The following is a 23,994-nucleotide window of genomic DNA, read 5'->3' as shown; positions in this document are numbered from 1 at the left end:
GAGCGCTCTAGGTAGTTCATTGATTCTTTCTGTCATTCAGTAACTGCCTGCTCATACGGGGAGACAACTACACTGACAGTCTGCTGGAGTCTGAGATTGCACCCACGATCTACTGTTTGTGGATGCAATGCTTTACAGGCTCTTTAATAAATAATTTAAAAAAACATTTTTTTTACCTGCAAAAAAAATGTGCATTTTTTAAAAAAAGGTGAACTTCTTTTAAGCCAGCCATAATCAGCTGAATTTTGTTCTGTGGGTAGCCCTACTGGCACCAAAAAAAAAATGCCTGATGCCCCTGAGAGTGGCTGCAAAAACTCCCTGTGTGCATGAGGCCTTAATGAAACAAACGGCTGATAAGAGTGGACGAGCGGGAAGACGTGTGGGAATAGATTGGTCCTATTGCATGCTCACATCCTGGCAAAGAATGAAAGGGATTTGTTCCTTCAGATTGTAGCAGCATGTTCATCACCTTCCCTCTAATGCGGGGTACAAATAGGGAGGTTTTTTTCATTCAACCCAGGGGGCTGAACTAAAAAAAACTGAGAGATTGTTGTACTAGGTGGTGATAGTGTAGTGATCTGCCCCCTCTGATCTAATGTGTTATGACAGAGGGACTGCCCCCCTGTCAAGACACACTGACCAGCTCCCACAGCCATTGGCTGCAAGCGCTGATCAGATGTTAGTTTTCCAGCCTGCCCGTTAGATAAAAGTCGGTAGACTGGCCTCTGATGGATAGGCTACTGTACACACTGGCCAAATGTCGACCGTTTTGTGTTGAACCCACCGATACTGATATTTTGCCCATGTGTACCAGCCTTAATACTGAGCTATAACTGAACTGAAGAAGGCATACAGACAAAGCAAGAGATAACCCTGATCTACAAGTATGCATGTGTGACGGACAGCAGAAATAGTATTTTATTTTTGTGTTGTTTTGTTGAATTCATTAGTGTGTCAATCAGTCCGCTTGTCTGCTTAAATAAATCTAGGAGTTCCTGTGCCCCGCAGGGGGTGGGAGATGAGGTTGATCTCAGCGGGAGGCACAGACAGCACAGTGTCCTGCAGCTGGATAAAGCCAGACATTTTGGCACCGAGTGTTTGAATTTGGCTTGAATTGAAGGAACAATATATTTTCCCTATGCTAGCAGAAAGACTCAGACCTTTTCCTGAGTTTACTACAGTGATGGACACACAGGAGCTGAAGGCTGTTGTGCTGTGAGAGGTCTTGTGCTGTGGCCAGATCCTACAACTCCTCTCCATCCCAGGACCCATGGACCTCTGAGGAGCCTGGCTGGCCTGCCACTGCTACCGACCCCTTGCTCTCTTCGCCACTCGCCAGAGTCTGCTTCCCTGCTGTGTGCCGACCTGAACTTAATCCTTGCCTGCTAGAGTTCTACCTCCCTGCTGTGTGCTAACCTGGACTTATTCCATTGCCTGCCAGAGTTCTGGAGCCTTGACGCTCTGGGCTCACAGGAATTCGTTTGAGTGATGCCCAGTGTTGAAGAAATATTGTCCGGATGAGTCTGCAGCCAACAGTGGCGAAGATAAAGTATAGCAGCTAGAACTGCTTCTTTATATATAGTTACATAGTTAGTCTGGCTCAAAAAGACATAAGTTCATCCAGTTCAATAATTAAAAAAAAAAAAAAGTTCTAATCCTATACCCAGAGTTGATCCAGAGGAAGTAAAAACAAATCCAGCAAAGAATGATCCAATTTGCTCCTACAGGGGAAAAAATTCCTTCCTGATCCCCGAAAGGCAATCGGATATTCCCTGGATCAACTTTACATATAAATGTTAGTATCCAGTTATATTCTGTGTATCTAGAAAACAATCCAGGCCTTTTTTAAAGCAATCCACTGAGCTGGGCAGAACCAACTCTTGAGGGAGTCTATTCCACATTTTCACAGCTCACTGTGAAGAAACCTTTCTGTGTTGGGAGATTAAATTTCTTTTCCTCCAGACATAAAGAGTTCCCCCTTGTCCTCTGTGATGACCACAGGGTGAATAGCTCTACACCGAGTTCACTATATGAACCACTTATGTATTTATACATGTTAATCATATCCCCCCTTAATCTCCTCTTTTCAATAGAGAATAAATTCAGTTCCTGTAATCTTTCCTCATAGCTGAGCTCCTCCATGCCTCTTATCAGTTTAGTTGCCCTTCTCTGTACTATCTCCAGTTCCCCAATGTTCTCTTTGTGAATTGGTGCCCAAAACTGAACGGCATATTCCAGATGAGGTCTTACTAATGATTTGTACAGGGGTAATATCTCTCTCTCTCTCTCTCTCTCTGGAGTCTATACCTCTTTTAATACAAGAGAGGATTTTGCTCGCTTTAGAAACCGCAGCTTGGCATTGCATGCCATTATTAAGCTTGTGATCTACCAGAACTCCCAGATCCCTCTCCACCATTGATTCCCCCAGTTGTACCCCCCCCCCAGTATGTATGATGTATGCATATTCCTAGCCCCCAAGTGCATAACCTTACATTTACCAACATTAAACCTCATTTGCCCAATTGAATAGTGCATTGAGGTCGGCTTGTAATTTGGAGACATCCTGTAAGGACATTATTCCACTGCACAGCTTGGTGTCATCTGCAAAGACTGCAATGGGATTTTTAATCCCAGACCCTATATCGTTTATATATATATATATATATTAAAAAGTAAAGTTCCCAACACTGAACCTTGGGGTACACCACTGATGACCCTAGACCATTCAGAGTATGAATCATTAACTACTACTCTCTGAATAAGATCTTTTAGCCAGTTTTCTATTTACATACAGATTTTTCCAAGCCCATAGACTTTACCTTACACATTAGTCGTGTGTGGGGAACTGTGTCAAACGCTTTTGCAAAATCCAAGTATACCACGTCCACCACCACCCCTCTGTCCAAGGTTTTGCTCTCCTCCTCATAAAAAGAAATCGGATTTGTTTGACAACTTCGGCCTTCCATGAATCCATGCTGTCTGTTGCTTAAAATATTTTATGTATTTTATGTTTTAAAAATGCTGGGGTCCATTTCTTTGGCCAAACTGACTACTGCATTTCGCTATAATTGTGAAATCCCTAATAACCAGCACAATAATCTATGTGAATGTACGTCAACAGTCATGACACCTCAAAAACAAATGTGTATGCTCTAAATTCACAGTGTCAAGTACCAAAAAAAAAATCCACAGTATCCGTGCAGAAATGCCTTTAGTGAAAGGAGAAATTCAGTTGGTTAAAACACCATTAAAATACTTCAAGCTTTCCTTGCTTTGAGTTTTATGTGTCTCAGAGTTTTATCCTGCCTCTTCCATCCAGTTAGCATCATTTTGTACCTGCAGTGATCATTGTGCATTGTTTCTCCACAGTACAGTATAAAACCAACGTCTCCTCCCAAGGTCTCCAAGTATGAGAATCTTCTGTGGACACCCACTCGCCCTGAGATGACGGCCTGTATTACTGAGGACATTTCACAGGTTCCTGTTTATAAAGTACATTGATGAAGTTGGAACTGCTTGCAGGGAACTCTTATAATATATACATTTTTTTTTTTCTGTTGCAGTTTTTATCTCACTATTGTGAAAATAAAACCAAACCATCATGGCAAGATCCACAAGGCATGTATACTAAGAACAGAGATCCAAGTGATGCAGAGAATAAAGAGAACAGGTGAGATTGGGTTAATGCCATAGATATGGTTCCTCTGAGATACCTGAAGTCAGAGGAAGTGAGTGAAATAATCTGGTGTCTCACCAAGAACAGCAATCTACTAAGACATCTTCTGGAACCTACTAGCATAGATCTATTATGCTCCCAAATCCGCAGATCCGATCCATCCTGCGGGGATCGTCGGCTTGCTTTGCAACTTACCTTTTCGTGGAGCGGGTCTGGTGTCACCCCGTGCGGTAGGTGTTGTTACGATCGCGACGTCAGACCCCAGACCTTCTCACCAAACTCGTGACCGAAGGACTGCCCGATTTAAAACCGCGATGTGACGTGCGTAACAATGGATACCGATCGATGTGCCAGCAGCCTGAATCGATTGTTACTGGGTCAGGTTAATTACGCAATTAACCCCTTCACACTGCCACCACGTCCTTTTTGATCAGAGAGGAAACTCGGCGCTCAGCTATAACACTATAATGGTTGATATAATCGACTGCATAACCTGGTCATAATACAGGCCTTTTATACAGAGGGTTAAAACAAACAGTAGCGTCTCTTTAAAGGCAGGGATTCGTAAATTGCAATTAAGAGCTATAGAAACAGTTCAACACTTTCAGAGAGAGATTTATTACTAAAAGGGTCAAACAGGTGCAATGAAATATTTAAAGAGAAGATGTAACTTCTCTTTATATATATATATATATATCACAGCAAAGAGATAACAGGGAGAAGTTAAAGGGTTAAGTTACTTGCCATTAAGCCTTGGATGGAAGCAGATCAACTTTCAGAGCGATAGGGACAGGTCTCCCCAGGTGGTATATTGATGTTAATATTGGGAGATGTTTTCAACTAACTTCTCTTAGGCTTGACAGCCTGCTGTAAAGTTTCCCAGCAGGGGGTGGTTCTGAAGTAAAAGACCAATCACCTGTTTAGGGAGGGATCGTCAGGCGGAACCCTAAACTGGAGCCCACATCTTTCCTAATTCATATTCTGGTCCATAACTTTCCATCTGCACAAGCGACAGTGCACCCGCAGGTATATTATTATGCAGACAAGTCTGAGGATTATTTAGATATAAATTATGAAATTGTATGCTACACGGTTCGCGAGATCTATTTCTCTGCTTTCCCGTGCGCCCGAGATAAGGCGAGTGACCCATCAAACTGTTCGCCTGCTCATTGTCCATCCGATGAGATGTCCGGCTTTTATGTTGGTCTCTCATATTCCAAGGTATGAGACATAGGGGAAAAATGGATCTTTTAACCGCATGCCGCCCAGCCACTGTACATATACGGCGGCAGGGCGGCACTCACAGGCAAAACCACGTTTTAAGACGTGTGTTTTGTAAACAAATAGGGGGCGCGCGTCCGCCCTATTTGTCCCGCGGTTCTCTGCCGCAGATGTCAGTCGCTGGGTCACAGCCGCTCCTTAGCGGCTATGTCCCAGCGATCGGCGGCAAACAGTGACAGAGAGCACAGCTGCAGTAGCTGTGCTGTCTGTCACTTCCCTGACAGCTCGATGATGAGCTGATCGAGAGAGAACAGTTTTTCTTTCTCGATCAGCCTTGTCCCGCCCAGTACACACCCCCGTCCCCTAGTAAAACACTCCCCTCACTCCTATAACCCTTCCCTGCGAAATAAAGTTAACCCCTTCCTCCCCATTGCCATTAGTACAGTGTCAGTTTTTTTTTTTTTTTGCACTGATCACTGTATTAGTGTTTTTGGGGATGTCAGTGACCCCAAGTCAGTACCCCCCAATGTCAAAATGTCCGCCGCAGTCCCGCCATAAGTCGCTTGTCGCTGCCATAAGTCCCTGATCGCCGCCATAATTCGCTGATCGCTGCCATTATCAGTATAAAAAAAACCCTAAAAATCCCAGTATCTTTCCTGCCATTTGTAAACGCTATAACTTTCACGTAAACCAATTAATTTACACGTATTGGGTTTTTTTGTAGCAAAGACATGCATTTTGGCAGAAATTTATGACTAAAATTGATTTTTAAATTTTTTTTTACTGGACATGTTTTATAGCAAAAAGTCCAAAATATTGTTTTTTTTTCCTCAAAATTGTCAGCCTTTTTTTTTTTTTTTTTTATAGCGCAAAAAATAAAAACCGCACAGGCGATCAAATACCACCAAAAGAAAGCTCAATTTGTGGGGGAAAAAAAAGGATGTAAATTTCATTTATGTACCATATTGCATGACCGCGCAATTGTCCGTTAAACTAGCGCAGTGCTGTATAGCAGAAAAATGGCGTAAATTGCAGTATTTATACCATAGTTTGTAGACGCTATAACTTTCACACGAAGCAATCAATATACACTTACTGGGATTTTTTTTACCAAAAACATGTAGCAGAATACATTTTGGCCTAAATTTATAACCAACTTTGAATTTACTATATATTTTTTATAGCTGAAAATAAAAAATATTGTTTTTCTTCAAAATTTTTGGCCTTTTTATGTTTATAGCGTGAAAAATAAAAAGCGCACAGGTGATCAAATACCACTGAAAGAAAGCTCTATTTGTGTGAAAAAAGGACGTAAATTTCGTTTGGGTGCAGCATTGCATAACCGCGCAATTATCAGTTGAATTAGTGCAGCGCCAAGTAGCAAAAAGAGGCCTGGTCATTAAGGGGGGTAAATCCTCAGGAGCTCAAGTGGTTAATGTTATCTGGTGTGGGCTTCTTGGGAATGCCTTGAACTCCTGGGAAGGCTGGGTTATCTTTTTATGAGGCGTGAAATTACACAGGTTCTTTGGGCTGTGCAGCACCGCGTGGCTCCCTGCTGGGATCTGGCCTGTAACACTTTTAAAACACACACATCTGTTACTATGCCTCTCAGGAAGGGAGGGGGAAGGAGAATGAGGGAATAACATGGCTACTCTTAACAAAATGGCAGACTGCGTCAGTCTCTGGCGCGCACGTTTGCGACACCTCCCCCTCAGGTAGTTGCATAGGAGGGAACTACAATTTCCCTCCGGACGCAACCGACCTCTGCCCAGAGGTTCGCCTTGGGTCGACCTGGTACCGCTGCACGGTGGGAGGACCAAGTTCCGTCTGAAAAGGAATCTTTTTCTCCCCGGCAACACTGCTGGGCCGACCAAGTGAGTGGTCACGGGTGGGCACCGGTCGGCTGTAGCTATCCGAATACCGTGGCAACTGCCGGGGTGCCCACCTGTTCACAAAACACTTCGGCTCAGGGGGGTCACCTGCTAACATATTAACCACTTCCTGTCCGGACACTTTTACCCTCTTCCTGTCCAGGGCAATTTTCAGCTTTCAGCGCTATCACATTTTGAATGACAATTGCGCGGTCATGCAACACTGTACCCATATGAATTTTTTACCATTTTTTTGAGACAGATAAAGCTTTATTTTGGTGATATTTATTCACCGCTGGGATTTTTATTTTTTTTTGCTATGTAAATGAAAAAGTCAAAAATTTTGAAAAAAGTTGTTTTTCTTATAAAATTTTGCAAATAATCTTTCATCATAAATCTTGGCCAAAATGTATTCCGTTATCTTTTTAGTAAAAAAAAAAAAATAAGCCAAATTAGTTTATAACCAACAATTAAAAAAACGCAGTTATTTACCTGTTAACTGTATTTCCAGGAATCTTCTAGGACAGCTCACTTGAGAGATAGGCTCCTCCCAGAAAACACCCGCTCCACCTTTTTCCTCTATAAGTAGCCTCTCTCCCAGGGGACCCTCAGTATAAGAATATGACCGAAGGCCTAGGAGAAAGAATAAAAATGGTAGTAGAGACACAATGACGATTTCAAGCATGACGAAACCCTAGTACATAATCACACAGCAATCGGGAGGGAGTTACGCTGTCCTAGAAGATTCCTGGAAATACAGTTAACAGGTAAATAACTGCGTTTTCCCGAGTCATCTTCTAGGACAGCCCACTTGAGAGGAGTAGAATAGAAATACATGCTCTAGGGTGGGCCCTTTGTTCGTAGGACCTTCCTGCCGAACACCTGGTCCTTGCTGCCGATTAGGTCAAATCTGTAGTGCCTAGCGAAGGTGGCGAAACTGGACCATGTTGCGGCTTTGCAGATCTGTCCAGGGGAGGCCCCTGCCTTTTCCGCCCAGGTGGCTGCGGTGGCCCTGGTCGAATGCGCCTTTAGGCTGGCCGGTGGTGACAGACGCAGCTCTATAACCTTCAGAAATGGCCTCTCTTACCCATCTTGTGATGGTGCCTTTGGAGGCACTGTCCCCCTTCCTTGGATCATCAATTCTGCTGTAGTCTCCCTCCAGGGATGGTATTATTATTTCCTGTGACTTATGAGAATGTGACGCAACCTTAGGTAGAAACGCCGGATCCGTGCGGAGGATGGTTCTGTCCCGCAGGCTAGTGCAGTATGGTTCTATTACCAACAGAGCTTGCAGTTCGCTGACTCTGCGGGCGGACGTAATTGCTACAAGCAGGATGGTTTTAGGAGTCAAAAAGTCTAAAGGAGCACACCTCCAAAGGCTCAAAAAGGTTCTTGCTGAAAAAACTCTTCAGAACTGTGCCCAGGTCCCATGTAGGGTGCTTCGGCGTGGGCAGGACTCGGCGCCTAGAGATAGCTCTCAGGGACCTGATTACTAATGGGTCTGCCGCCAATCTTAATTCCAGAAAGTTTGATAGGGCTGCTACCTGCACCTTAAGGGAATTTGCAGCCAGGTTCTTATCTACCCCGGCTTGGAGGAATTCCCATGCTGTATGTAAGATGGGAGCCCCCGGCGACCCATTCCTATCTTTCCAGGCGGAGAACTTCTTCCAAGTTAATCATATACGGTGTTTGTCGATTTCTTCCTTCTGTCTAAGATGGTGGCGACCACCTTCTCTGACAGGCCTTTCCTGGCTAGCCTGTCCCACTCAGAAGCCACGCTGCTAGGGAGAGTTCTCCTGGGTGAGGGTGTAGCACCTCCCCTTGCCCCCGTAAATCGTGTGAGGGCGGTATCATCCATGGGTCTGTTGAGCTTAATTCCTTCAGCTGGGCAAACCATGGCCCTTTGGGCCAAAACGGTACAATCAGGATGACTTTGGCTTGGGATGACTGAATCTTCTGCATCACTTCCGGCAACAGTCTGAACGGAGGAAACCCATAGAGAAGGTCTCCCTCCCAATGCGGGGCTAATGCATCTCTCCCTGCACTCCTGGGGTCCTTCTGCAGGCTGCAGTACCTCCCCAGTTTTGTATTTTGGCTGTTGGTGAAGAGATCCGCGGAGGGAGTGCCCCATCTGGCGCAGGTTTGATTGAATGCTGTACGGCTGAGGCACCACTCTGTCTGGGTGACCTCTCTCCGGCTCATTTGGTCCGCCAACTGTTTGAGATATCCTTTCAGATGCGCTGCTGTGATGGACTCTAGGTTTGTCTCTGCCCAGCTCAGGAGGGTTTCTGCCAGATCCATCAGTCTCGGGGCCCTCGTGCCCCCCCCTATCTGTTTAAGTACGCGACAACCGTTGTGTTGTCGGATAAGATCTGAACTTCCTTCCCCTCTCGTACCCTGGAAAGCCAACAATTCCTTGTAGTTTGATGATCTACCCGAGATTTCCGCGTCCCACCTGCCCTGGGCCAGGCGGTCTTCCATGTGAGCACCCCACTCAGACATACTCGCATCTGTGGTGATTCTTACCGGGCTGACCTGCAGCCATTTTCTCCCAGCCTCTAAGGTGTAGATGTTGTTGCCCCTGCGCCTTCCAGCGCAACCCTGAGAAACTTCTCTGATTCCTCCCTTATCGGGACGTGCAGATATGTGTCCTTCAAATCCATCTAAGCCATAAATACGCCCTGGTGGCAGTAGTTCTGTTCACTGTGTGTATGGTCTCCTTGCAAAACTTTTTTTTTTTTTTTTTTTGGTCCCACGAACTCGTTCCCCTTTTTTCAGGTTGAGTATCATTCCGCAGGTTCCCAACGCCTTCCTTCTTAGGAAGAAATGGGAGTAGAAAACCACTCCCCCTCTCTTCCTCCTCCAGCTGGCAAATTACATTCTGGCCGAGCATCCCATCCAGGAGGTCTACTAACATGTCCGCTTTTCCCCTGTCCCTTGGCACGGGTGTTGCGAAGAACCTTTGAGGGGGGGGGGGGTCTTGAGAACTCTATTCTGTAGCCATTCGGAATGCATCTAAGATAAAGTGTTCCGAGTGATTTTCAGCCACTGTATGTGGAAGTGTCCCAGCCTTCCTCCCACTTGGCTCCTCCGGTCACTTGGACCAGTTCCTGGATCTATTCTGGTTGGGGTTGAAGAGGAAGTCTTCCATTCCCCTTGACTAATCCTTGATCCCCAGCCTGTGCCTAGTCTCCTTTTGTTGTATACTGCCTGTTGGGCCGAAACCCCCTCCGCCCTGTAGGCCTGCTTGGGGCTGGAAAGCCTTTCCTTCTGTTGGCTGACCTTTCCAGGACCGAATTTAGTACTGGCCCGAAGAGGCGTTTTCCCTCGAAGGGCCGACCGCAGAATTCGTATTTAGAGGCAAGATCCCCCTGCCAAGATTCTAACCAGATAGCTCTTCTGGCAGAATTTACAAGCGCAGTAGACTCCGCTTGTAAATCAAATAGCTTCCATCGATGCGTCTGCAGTGACAGCCACAGTTTCCCCTAAGACCGGCAGCGACTTCCGGATCTCTCCTGCCGAGGCGCCTTGTTCTAGAAAGAGGAGCATCTGGCCTTGGGCAAGTTAAGAGTAGATTTTGTGCCTGAGCCTGGGTTTGAACCTGGGCCTTTTTGCAGTGAGAGACTAAGTTGCTTCTCTCTGAGCCACACGGAATGCTGTCCCCACGGTGCAGCATCTTCTTCCTTGAATGGGAATCTCCTCTTGAGGTATTTGGGAAAGAGCCTCCTTTTCCGGCTCTTCCCATTCCCTTCTGATGGTGGACCATAAAGTAGAATACGCATGGACTGCGTGGCCGCTCTTCTTTTTTTTTTTTTTTTTAGACCTGCATACAGCTGGTCATGGAGGGAGAGATCCGGTTCTTCCTCCTCCAGATCATCTCCCTGAGGTGCCTGGTTGGGGCTTTGTCCTGGGCGGGACCCGGACTCTTAGAAATCAATGCATGTACAGGGAGAGCATGCAAACCATGCAAAGCATGCAGGAGGTGTCATAGTTGGGAATCAAACCCACAACCCATTCACTGCAAGGCAGACATGCTAACCACCAAGCCTCTGTGCCACCCCCCTGTGGGCCCACCTGGGGATGAGGAACATAGGGCGCCCATCCGCCGTGCAGCCCCCTTGGGGCCCCTACGTGGCCCCCCAGCACCCAGAAAGCCCCTAGGTAGTGTAGGGAAGAAGGGCAGGGGGGAATGAGAGGGTGGGCGGGGTGGTTGTGGCAGCCAAAAAGGCCCTTACCTGCTGCAGGCCTCCCCCAGCCTTGACAGATCTGCCTCCATCCTTGCCGCGAACTCCCCCTTGGTGCGGCTGTTTTGCAGGGTTTAGCGGGCTCCGCCCTCTCCCTGGGGTCCTCATGCGCCGGCCTCCCTCTCACGGCCGCCGGTGGAAGAAGCGGCCGTGGTGTGGGCGAGTTCTACGGCCCGCCGCCCATAGCCCACATGGCGGCAGCGCCGCTTCCTGTTCCTGCGCCGGAAGTGACGTCACTTCCCGGCGCCCGGAAATGACGCGATTCCGGCGTCCTGCCCGACCACCGTCCATGCTGCAGGGATCCCGGAAAAGGTAAGCTCACTTCAGCCCAAGGGAAAGGCAATCCTGCCCAGGTCGGCGTAGCGGGCTCTGCCCCCCTGGAGAGCCCCGCTAGGACCATTTGGGGTCTGTCACCCCCACCCCAGAGGGGTTTACACGAAGGGGACCTGACTGAAGCCCCCTCACAAGGCCCCTGCCTTGCTTAGAAAGGGGGGCCTCAGCCAGGGGGCCTCTGTACCTCGCCAGGTGGCCCTAGAAAAACAACAAAACGGGCGTAGCTCACTCCTGGCCTGAGGAAACACTAATACTGAGGGTCCCCTGGGAGAGAGGCTACTTATAGAGGAAAAAGGTGGAGCGGGTGTTTCCTGGGAGGAGCCTATCTCTCAAGTGAGCTGTCCTAGAAGATGACTCGGGAAAAATAAAATAAAAATGTAAAAAAAAAAATGTTTAAAAATTATATTTGTTTTTTTTTTACATACTGTCACCCTAGCAGTACAGTGTCACCATGGTGACACTGTACTACTTGTGGGGGGTGATGATTTTTTTTCAGTGATTGCTTTTACACCCATATAGGATGTAAAAGTAATAATTTGTCTTTCTCTGTCTGCATTCTTGCAGCCATTGAGAACTACTGAGTGAGCTGTGATTGGTCACAGCTTGTCACATGGTACAAGGCTGTTGTGAATAGCTTGTACCATGTGACCTCTGTGATCATTCACAGATTTCACACGTAGTAAGCAATGATGTCACAAGTGACATCTTGCTTACTACTTTGCATGTGATCACTGATTGGCCAATCAGTGATCACATGATCGGGACCTCGTACAGGGGTCCTGCCCGACGATCCGTGTTTCACTGTGTCCGGAGGACACAGCGGACACCAGATTGCGGTGCTGCGCACTCCCAGGGAGCACGCACAGCTAGAAATGGCGGGTGCCGTTTATGAACGGCAACCCGCCCCTGGAGTGCCACCGTCCTGCCGTTTAAAAACAGCAGGCAGACGGCAAGTGGTTAATATGTAGCTTCTTGTCGAGGTAGAGAAGGAGATTTCCTTCTCCCATCTTCTTCCTCAGGCCTAGGACTACATCTGGCCTGAAGGTAGTGGCGCCTGTGTGCACCGGACCCGGACAGGTGAAGTCTGGAACTCGCCTCCCTGATGGGTCCACAGGTACCTTCATCCAAGATGAACAGTTCTCGTTACCTGCTAGCATCCAGGACACCAGTTCCTCCAGTTTCCTGTCTGCTAGGTCGGTCACAGGTCCAGCTGAGCCATAATAGTTGCACCCAGGCGTCTTACCGTAGCCAGCTGCACCCATGACTGACGTAACCTGCTTTTTATCCTGGGGAGTAGGCCAGGCCACAACTGCCTTAGTCTCCCCATGCCCAGACCTCTGGGGATCTCTTCCTACCGGTGGTTCCCAAAACTGAACCACTGACATGCCCCTCTGACAGTTGCCCTTCTCAACTGTCAGACTAGGCACGGTCAGTTGGTTCCTGACTAGTGACAGGGGCCCGAGTGGCTCTTCCCAGACAGGGCCGAACACCGCAAGGCCCCTAAAGTGGGCAACTGCACTCAGTTCCACTCTGCATTGCAGGTCATTCCTGAGCCCTGGAGAGGCGGGTTGGTGCGTTCTCAACCCCAACAAGCTCTCCCGTGGATTCAGGCAAGCCACATGGGGTAGTGAAGGCTGGCTCGTCCTGAGCCTGCTGGGTTAGAGATGGTGGCCCATACCCCCTGCTCAGGTCCATGATGGTAAAACAGCTGGCAACCTCCGGATGCTCCATGACCTCATGGCTCCTGGGCATAGGGTAGGCCACAACCACAGGGCTGGCGCTCAGTTTTCCAAGGTCTTCAAAAAGCCTGGTCATCTGATCCTGTTTGGGGATCGAGACTACCGGGGATGCCCAGACTCTAGCTGACCCCTGGATCCCTGACTGCGTTATTCCTTCGGTCTCTTTGGCCCATTCAGCCTGCACCTTCTGGGAGAGGACGTTGGCGGAAGGCAGAAGGGAGGCAGATATTGTGCCGTCTAACTCCTGAACCGCACGGTGAGCTCTCCCCGGGTTCTCCTGAATCCAGACACCATCTATCAGAGGCATTTCCAGCAGCTTCGGGACCTGAGTGGAAAGGGGAGGGGATTGAGGCTGAGGGCCGCAGCCCCCTCTCTGGGCTCCGGAGACTCCTCTCATTTCCAATCCAGGTGTGCTGTCACTGTCTCCGACACGTTTGTTTGCCTGTTGACACACCATGACAGGTCAGCTCAGATGACATGCTTTCAGGCTTCCAGCCCCCTGTGGATAGGCCATTAGTCCTGTCTGGCCTGTGTTTACTCTTCCCAGCGGGGGAGTTCACACCTAGCCGGAGGCTGAAATCCCCATATAAATGGCTTTCCAGGACTGCCTTACTCGTGGAACTACAAGTCCCAGCTAGCTGGCCTCTGAAGGTCCTTTTGTGAATCGCTTTTCAGTGCTGCCTGATGCATGGAACTACAAGTCCCAGCCAGCTGTTGTGTACCTTTCTTAGCAGGGCAACTCACAGCTAGCTGACCTCTGAAGCTCCTTTGGGAATCGCTTTTCAGTGCTGCCTGATGCGTGGAACTACAAGTCCCAGCCGGCTGCCCAGTCCCATGCAAGGCCAATGCCTGGGCACTTATCAAGGCATAATCTTTTGAGCCTGGGCAAGGGACAGGCCTATCCAGACCATCCCTTTGCTCAGCCCCCAGAGATTGTACCTCTGCCCCCTTCACAGCACTGTGGGTGACCCCCAACACTGAACATGCATCATTTGTTTCATCATGAATATCATCATCATCGTTAGCATTACCAACATTCTCATCAACATTACTGACATTATCAATGACATTACTATCAACGTTACTGACATCATTACCATTATCAACAGTCATGTTTATAATATCAATGACACATGAGTTCGATACCTCCCCAGGCAAGGGGATTTCTTCTCATTCTCCAGCTAATGGAGAATCTTGTAGCCCCACTTCATTCCCAGCCCCCTCCCTCTGTCCATCTGCAGGTGGCCCAGACATTACCCCAATATCTGCCCACAGTACCTTGGTATGTCCAGAGAGTTCCAGGGGGCCCTTCCGGGTATTCTCAGCAGGGGCATAATAAGAGACCAGAGTGCCTAGATCAGCACCCTACAAAACAGGTGTGGGAATTTCCTCTCGAGACCCCCATCTCCCTTCCCGCACCCCAATCTATGAATACCTTTGCACAGGGTATGCGTGAACGGGTCCCCCCAACTCCTGTGAGGGTAAGGAAATTTCCTGGGATGAGGTTCCTTGGCTCGATCACCTCTGTCCGGATCAAGGTGACTTCTGCCCCGGTGTCCCAGAAACCAGTTACAGACCGGTTGCCCACAGTGACTGGCTGCAAGTTGGCGGGGGATACCCGCATCTTCCTGCGGACAAACCGCACGGAAGAAGAGTTGCTGGCCAGATGATGTCGTCTGCTTCTGCTCAGGACACTGCGTCCTGAGATGTCTGGCTTTCCCACAGGTGAAACATCTGTGGGTGTCAGGCAGGGATGGCTTGGCAGGTGTGGGCAGAGGAGAAGCTTGACTCACCGAAGGAGAGGTTGCTAGGGGCGATTTCCCCCCTTTCCAGCCGTTTGGAAGAGCCTTGCGAGGGTTAGACACCCGCATGTGGACGAAGGTATCTGCCAGATCTGCTGCAGCTTTAGTAGATGCTGGCTCTCTCTCCAAGACAAACTGTCTGACGTCTACTAGGCAAATGTGCAAAAGTTGATCTCGTATCATGAGATCCTCCAAAGACTCAGTCAGCTTTCAGTCTTTTAGTCCACTGCCGGAATGTGGTGCGTAAGCGACTCTCAACGTCCGTGTAAGAGTCCCCAGGTCCCTTCTGCATGGACCTGAACCGCTTGTGGTACACTTCCGGGGTCATCTGGTACTTCCGGATAATGGCATCTTTTAAAACTTCGTAATCATCGTCTTGCCCCTCTGGCAATTCAACAAATGCATCCAGGGCCTTGCCTCGTAGGCCTGGTGTCAGGTACCGAGCCCATTGAGTTGGGGGCACATGGTACTGACGGCATGTTTTTTCAAAGGACAGTAAGTATGTGTAAATGTCACTATCTTTTTCCATCACTGGAAACTTGGCTGCTGGGCCCACGACCAGAGAGGCGTCCCTGTGCTCTAAGGACCCGAGGTTCTGGCACTGTCGCTGCTGCTGGAGTCTCGCCATCTCCAGCTCGTGCCGACGATCAGCTTCCCTCTGGCGTTCCTCTGTCAGCCGCTGCTTGGCATTCAATGAACTGCTGGTATGCCTCAAGATCTGTCTCCATCAGGCGTTTCAGGGCTTCCTGCATCTGAGGAGAGCCTCTGCTGGTTACAGGCACTCCGGTGCTTGCCCGCTCAGGCGGTGGTGTGACAATAACATTCGGTGATCTTCCAGTGTCAGTCTCTGTATGCCCATCCTGCGAGGCCGTCTCTGAGCCACTAGGATTGTGGGTAGCGGGAACCCCTTCATGTTCAAGTTCCCCCGAGTTCTGATCTGCTTGGATATCATACTCCACTAGATCACTAATCAAATCTTCACAATTTTTGCGACCGACGTCCAATCCTCGTGAGGTACATTCCGCCTTCAAATCACCTTTGCTCATTTTCTCATATTCTGCTGCACCAGGCATAATTGCAAGCAAAGATAGAATAGGAAGCAGAGAAAAAGAAGGAGCTGTTGCTATCTCTCTCTCTCTAATAAATATATATATATGCATGCACCGCTTGTTTCTAAGGACTGTTTCCACAAAGGTTACAATCCTTCAGTGCAGAGCCAGTTTTTTAGCACTGCACTGAAGCTCTTAATGCAATTATCCCACGTACGCTGCCAACAACATGTCACGATCGCGGTGTCAGACCCCAGACCTTCTCACCAAACTCGTGACCAAAGGACTGGCCGATCTAAAACCGCGATGTGACGTGCGTAACAATGCCACACCCAGCTGCACCCTTCACAACGATTTTCCAGCTAATGGATACCGATCGATGTGCCAGCAGCCTGAATCGATTGTTGCTGAGTCAGGTTAATTATGCAATTAACCCCTTCACACTGCCACCACCTCCTTTTTGATCAAAGAAAGAGGAAACTCGGCGCTCAGCTATAACACTATAATGGTTGATATAATCGACTGCATAACCTGGTCATAATACAGGCCTGTTATACATAGGGTTAAAACAAACAGTAGCGTCTCTTTAAAGGCAGGGATTCGTATATTGCAATTAAGAGCTATAGAAACAGTTCAACACTTTCAGAAAGAGAGATTTATTACTAAAAGGGTCAAACAGGTGCAATAACATATTTACAGAGAAGATGTAACTAAGATAGATAGATTATATATATATATATATATATATATATATATATATATATATATATATATAGAGAGAGAGAGAGAGAGAGATTATATATATATAGAGAGAGAGAGAGAGATGTCAGGTCCATAAATATTGGGACATCGACAAAATTCTAACATTTTTGGCTCTATACACCACCACAATGGATTTGAAATGAAACAAACAAGATGTGCTTTAACTGCAGACTGTCAGCTTTAATTTGAGGGTATTTACATCCAAATCAGGTGAACGGTGTAGGAATTACAACAGTTTGCATATGTGCCTCCAACTTGTTAAGGGACCAAAAGTAATGGGACAATTGGCTTCTCAGCTGTTCCATGGCCAGGTGTGTGTTATTCCCTCATTATGCCAATTACAATGAGCAGATAAAAGGTCCAGAGTTCATTTCAAGTGTGCTATTTGCATTTGGAATCTGTTGCTGTCAACTCTCAAGATGAGATCCAAAGAGCTGTCACTATCAGTGAAGCAAGCCATCATTAGGCTGAAAAAACAAAACAAACCCATCAGAGAGATAGCAAAAACATTAGGCGTGGCCAAAACAACTGTTTGGAACATTCTTAAAAAGAACGAACGCACCGGTGAGCTCAGCAACACCAAAAGACCCAGGAGACCACGGAAAACAACTGTGATGGATGACCGAAGAATTCTTTCCCTGGTGAAGAAAACACCCTTCACAACAGTTGGCCAGATCAAGAACACTCTCCAGGAGGTAGGTGTATGTAGGTGTCAAAGTCAACAATCAAGAGAAGACTTCACCAGAGTGAATACAGAGAGTTCACCACAAGATGTAAACCATTGGTGAGCCTCAAAAACAGGAAGGCCAGATTAGAGTTTGCCAAACAACATCTAAAAAAGCCTTCACAGTTCTGGAACAACATCCTATGTACAGATGAGACCAAGATCAACTTGTACCAGAGTGATGGGAAGACAAGAGTATGGAGAAGGAAAGGAACTGTTCATGATACTAAGCATACTACCTCATCAGTGAAGCATGGTGGTGGTAGTGTCATGGCGTGGACATGTATGGCTGCCAATGGAACTGGTTCTCTTGTATTTATTGATGATGTGACTGCTGACAAAAGTAGCAGGATGAATTCTGAAGTGTTTCGGGCAATATTATCTGCTCATATTCAGCCAAATGCTTCACAACTCATTGGACGCCGCGTCACAGTGCAGATGGACAATGACCCAAAGCATACTGCAAAAGCAACCAAAGAGTTTTTTAAGGGAAAGAAGTGGAATGTTATGCAATGGCCAAGTCAATCACTTGACCTGAATCCGATTGAGCACGCATTTCACTTGCTGAAGACAAAACTGAAGGGAAAATGCCCCAAGAACAAGCAGGAACTGAAGACAGTTGCAGTAGAGGCCTGGCAGAGCATCACCAGAGATGAAACCCAGCGTCTGGTGATGTCTATGCATTCCAGACTTCAGGCTGTAATTGACTGCAAAGGATTTGCAACCAAGTATTAAAAAGTGAAAGCTTGATTTATGATTACTATTCTGTCCCATTACTTTTGGTCCCTTAACAAGTGGGAGGCACATATGCAAACTGTTGTAATTCCTACATTGTTCACCTGATTTGGATGTAAATACCCTCAAATTAAAGCTGCCAGTCTGCAGTTAAAGTACATCTTGTTTGTTTCATTGCAAATCCATTGTGGTGGTGTATAGAGCCAAAACGTTTAGAATTGTGTTGATGTCCCAATATTTATGGACCTGACTGTATATATAGATAGAAAACAGCACAGCAAAGAGATAACAGGGAGAAGTTAAAGGGTTAAGTTACTTGCCATTAAGCCTTGGATGGAAACAGCTCACATTTCAGAGCGAAAGGCACAGGTCTCCCCAGGTGGTATATTGATGTTAAAATTGGGAAATGTTTTCAACTAACTTCTCTTAGGCTTGACAACCTGCTTTAAAGTTTCCCAGCAGGGGGTGGTTCTGAAGTAAAAGACCAATCCCCTGTTTAGGGAGGGATCGTCAGGCGGAACCCTAAACTGGAGCCCACATCTTTCCTAATTCATATTCTGGTCCATAACTTTCCATCTGCACGAGTGACAGTCCACCCGCGGGTATATTATTATGCAGACAAGTCTGAGGATTATTTAGATATGAATTATGAAATTGAATGCTACACGGTTCGCAAGATCTATTTCTCTGCTTTCCCGTGCGCCCAAGATAATGCAAGTGACCCATCAAACTGTTCACCTGCTCATCGTCCATCCGGTGAGATGTCCGGCTTTTATGTAGGTCTCTCATATTCCAAGATATGAGACATAGGGGAAAAATGGATCTTTTAAAAATGTTATCTGGTGTGGGTTCTTGGGAATGCCTTGAACTCCTGGGAAGGCTCAGGTATCTTTTTACGAGGCGTGAAATTACACAGGTTCTTTGAGCAGTGTGGCACCATGTGGCTCCCTGCTGGGATCTGGCCTGTGAAACTTTTAACACACACACATCTGTCACTGTGCTTCTCAGGAAGGGAGGGGGAAGAATGAGGGAATAACATGGCTACTCTTAACAAAATGGTAGACTGCGTCAGTCTCTGGCGCACACGTTTGCGACAGGTGTCACCTGCCTCAGGACGCCACTGCCTGTCACCAACCTAATGCATTCTAGGTAAAAACAGAAAAACCAAGTATTTAAAATGCTTACTTTCAGTGTTTTTCTTCCTAAAAATTATTTTTATTCACTTAAAATGGGTCTGTGAGCTTGCCAGAAAATTTGACTACCCTAAAAAAAAAAAAAAGTCAGTTAGACAATTTCTGAGAAAAGCCCCCTCCCTCCTTAAACTTCAAAGTGCTCTTCTCTTCTGGGAATGTCTAATTTACTGTCTGTGCTGACCCAGCAACTCTGCCCCTCCCTTTTTTCTTTTTATGTAGCTGTCTGGGGAGGAGTGAAGGGAAATACTTTAGAATGTCACTTGAGGCTGCTGGTATCACATACAAGATGGTTGCACCCAGCAGATTTGGGGCTTTTGGATGTCTACACAAGGGAGGCTTTTACAGGTTGCAGATAAGCTTATGGTAAGATGATTTTTGATGAAAGGGCCTCTTTAAAGTGACCATCAACAACCACTCACTGGTTTTTCCCACTGGCACCACGGAAGTATAAGCCAGCAAGAGCAGAGTTGTTCTGTATTGCAGTGCTGTGTAAATCTCAGCATTGGATGGACAGAAATACATATCCTTTTGTCAGGTAAAAGCTCCCTTATACTGCATATATTCTATCTGTGTATTTAGCTTTGCCTTAAGTTGGCTTTAATTACATATGTTTTATATGTGCCTAGAGTGTACAGTATATGCAAGGTGAATGTGTATGGAAGTTGTTAGGGAGACATTGAACTTATTTTATGGACCCCACTTACAAGTGATTCTTTGACTTATTTTGTAGGCCATGAGTGCGGATATCCTGCAGTGCGTGGGGAAGATATGAACCTTCTGAAGATTAACCCCATCTTACATGTCCTGACTAAAACTGTTTTATGAGCTGGATATAAACAAGCAGTCCTTAAGGTTTCAGTAGTAGGCCTAGGTTCACACTGAAATCGCACTGAAAAATGGAGCCAAATTGCACTGCATCAAAGGGCAGTTGCAGTGAATTAATGCAGTTCCAATGTGGTTTCTGACATGATTTGGATACAGTTGAAGTTTTCTGTGCATTGTGAGCATAGACTGAGGAGAAAACATGCTTGAATTAACATGACAATAGAACAGATAAGTGATCTGAAAGCATTTCTTTTGCAGTCTGCGGACCTCAGAATCGCACTGCAATGCACAAAACTCGCCCAAAATCAGATCGCAGCCGTGCTGCATGCATGCTCCATAGAAACTCACTTATTTCATTTGTCATGCAGTTTAATGCAATCTGAACCACATTAAAAAATGCATCAGTGTGAACCAGGGCTGTTTCATGCTAGTAGGTCTGCTTCATGGTCAGCTAAAGGACTGCAGCTATTCCATGGCCCTTCTAAAGGGAGAGAACAGAGCCCCAATTCCATCTATTCTGTTTGTTATTTTCTTTAAAGAGACAAATATTCCTATAACAAGGATAAACACTACCATACTAGATACCGTGTTCGGGATTCATTTGTTTGGTACATCCTTAGATACATTTAGAGTGCTGTATGTAAAGTTTTTGGAGATTTATTTAATTGTTAATAAGATCATCTTTAAAATTGTACTTTGTATTTAATAAATATTCAAACATGCTGAAATTTGTTAGGGTAGTGTCTTGTCTATGAAAAGTGAAAACAGAAGTGGAGACAAGAAGCTACCATATGCATGGGTGTCTGGCGTCTTACTTTTGTCTGTGCTGCCATCCCTTTTCTTTTTCTTTTTGTAATAAGACATATCAAATGATACAAGGGATTTTAAAGGTTAAGTTCACCTTTTAAGAACAGGTTACATGCTCCACCCATTTTTTTTAGAGTGAGATGTTTAACATATTCCCCCTCCTGCAGCTTTCCCCGACCCCCAAATGACAGCAAGCAGGGGATCCTCGCCTTGCATCTGCTAGCGCAACAGTGTGGGTGGAGATCTGTGAATGAATGCCTACAAGTACCAGCTTCCTTTGCAATGAACTGTGAGGGTGCTGGTGAGTGGTCCTGTAATCCATTGAGCTTCCTGTTATTCAGTAACTGCCTGCCTGTATCGGAAGTATGGGCAGACCGCTTCACTGACAGTCTGCAGGTGCTGGACACTGAACCTGCGATCTGCTGATCACAGGTGTAAATGCTTTATAGGCTCCAATGAAGAAAAATAGTAAATGCATTTGTTTTTTTGGGTTTTTTTTTTTTGTAGCTCCTTTTTAACCGCTTCCACTTTTACCCCCTTATTTATTATTTAGTTTGTAATATTATACCCCCAGTAATTATTTAGTTTGTAGGAAAGTTATAGAGTTCACAAACTATGGGATATATCTGAAAATTGATCAATCCTGAAATACTGACAGCCAATACTGAATGTCAGAACAGTACAGATATCCCCCAATGACCCCTTTTTGCAAAGTAGACAGTCCAATGTATTTCATAAGAGGCCTGGTGAGTTTTTTGAAGTTGTAATTTTTTTTGTCAATTTTTTTCTGAAATGAAGAAATTTGAAGATTTTCACTTTTTTTTTTTTTCTTTTTTTTTTAATATACTGTCACTAGTGCAGTACAGTGTCATCATATAACTGGCATGGCGGTGATCAGGGACACTGACTGGTGACAGTACGAAAAAAAAATTATTACATTTTTTTTAAAGATTTTTTTTCATATTTCAGTATGACCAAATAAAAAAAATTATCAAAGTACCATGGTAACATTGTACTACTTTGGGGAAGTGATCAGTATTTTTTTTTTACACAATTTGCTTATAGCAAAGAATTATTTTGCTATAAGCAAGCATTTACCTGAATGACATCGATTCATTCAGGGTTTATTTTTTTTTTTTTTTTTTTTTTGTGCTTATCTGTGATTTGGCCACAGCTGAGCTGTGATAGGCCCAGCTTGTGCATTTGATCGCTGTGACCATTCACAGCTAGACACACTTGAATACAATGGATGGCTTCTTTTCATGCCATCCATTGTATACAACTGTCATGTGACCTGCTGTGATTGGTTACAGCAGGTCACATGGTACTGGCAACGGGGCCAGTACACGACCCTGCACAATGCGCATGCCTGGAAGGACGCCATAGGGCATCCTCCCGGAGGGACGAGCTGTTTTCCCGGCCGCTATAGGCTGGGCGGCAACTGGTTAACCACTTCAAGTCTGGACACTTTCAGTCCCAGGCCAATTTTCAGTGCTGTCATACTTTGACAATTGCGTGGTCATGCAACACTGTACCCATATAAACCTGTTAGCATTTTTTTGAGACAGATAAAACTTTATTTTGGTGGTATTTATTCACCAGTGGGTTTTTTATTTTTTGCTATGTAAATTAAAAAAAAAAACATTTTTTGGACTTTTTCAAGTGTTTTTCTTATAAAATTGTGCAAATAAATAATCTTTCCTCATAAATCTTGGCCAACATTTATTCAGTACAAAAAAAACTCAAATCAGTTTGTTAAAAAAAAAAAAGAAAAATTTGAAAAATTAATTTTTGGTTATATACTGTCATCATAGTGACACTATGCTACTTGGGGGGGGGGGGTGTTATGATGATGATGAAGGGTTTTTTTTTTAACGCTGATTGCTTTTACACCCATAATGGCTGTAAAAGCAATCATTTCTCCTCTCTGGCTGCATTCTTGCAGTCATTGAGAAATACTGTGAGTGCTGTGATTAGTCACAGCTTGTCACATGGTACAAGGCTGTTGTGAATAGCCTTGTACCATGTGACCTCTGTGATCATTCAGATTTCACAAGTAGTAAGCAATGATGTCAGGAAGTGACATCTTGCTTACTATTGTTCCTGTGATCAGATTGGCCAATCAGTGATCACATGAATCGGGACCTCACACAAAGGTCCAGTACAGTGATCTCTGGACACAACAGGCACCAGATCGCTCCCAGGGAGCAAGCACAGCCTGTGAATGCGGGCACTGTTTATAAACAGTAACCTGCTCCTGTCTGTCCATTTACAGGTAAAACTTGAAAAATTAGAATATTGTGCAAAAGTTCATTCTTTTATTTCAGTAATGCAACTTAAAAAGGTGAAACTAATATATGAGATAGACTCATTACATGCAAAGCAAGATAGTTCAAGCCGTGATTTGTCATAATTGTGATGATTATGGCTTACAGCTCATGGAAACCCCAAATCCACAATCTCAGAAAATTAGAATATTACATGCAATCAATAAAACAATGATTGTACATAGAACAATATCAGACCTCTGAAAAGTATAAGCATGCATATGTACTCAGTACTTGGTTTGGGCCCCTTTTGCAGCAATTACTGCCTCAATGCGGTGTGGCATGGAAGATATCAGCCTGTGGCATTGCTGAGGTGTTATGGAAGACCAGGATGCTTCAATAGCGGCCTTTAGCTCTTCTGCATTGTTCGGTCTGTCTCTCATCCTTCTCTTGGCAATGCCCCATAGATTCTCTATGGGGTATAGGTCAGACGAGTTTGCTGACCAATCAAGCACAGTAATCCCACGGTCATTAAACCAGGTTTTGGTGCTTCTGGCAGTGTAGGCATGTGCCAAGTCCTGCTGGAAAATGAAGTCGGCATCCCCATAAAGCTCGTCTGCGGAAGGAAGTATGAAGTGCTCCAAAGTCTCCTGGTAGATGGCTGCATTGACCCTGGACTTAATGAAGCACAGTGGACCAACACCAGCAGATGACATGGCTCCCCAAATCAACACAGACTGGAAACT

At 45.8% G+C, this 23,994-nt stretch overlaps 1 protein-coding gene across 1 annotated transcript in view; it reads left to right on the top strand.

Moving 5' to 3' along the window:
• Window positions 1-20,902, top strand: part of SKA3 (spindle and kinetochore associated complex subunit 3) — a 65,510-nt gene extending 44,608 nt beyond the window's left edge. The window contains exons 11-13 of the mRNA XM_089685793.1: window positions 3,370-3,477; window positions 3,564-3,670; window positions 20,080-20,902. Of these exons, the coding sequence (XP_089541919.1) occupies window positions 3,370-3,477; window positions 3,564-3,670; window positions 20,080-20,086 (222 nt within the window). The 3' untranslated portion in view covers window positions 20,087-20,902. The remainder of the gene's footprint in view (window positions 1-3,369; window positions 3,478-3,563; window positions 3,671-20,079) is intronic.
• The last annotated feature ends 3,092 nt before the right edge of the window (window positions 20,903-23,994 follow it).

This window comes from Staurois parvus, unplaced genomic scaffold (assembly GCF_062004578.1).
Source record: "Staurois parvus isolate SC_StPar_1 unplaced genomic scaffold, SC_StPar_1.0 ptg000387l, whole genome shotgun sequence".
In the NCBI taxonomy this organism is placed as follows: domain Eukaryota; kingdom Metazoa; phylum Chordata; class Amphibia; order Anura; family Ranidae; genus Staurois; species Staurois parvus.
The sequence above is the reverse complement of the archived record's forward strand: the minus strand, read 5'-3'. Positions and strand labels throughout refer to the sequence as shown.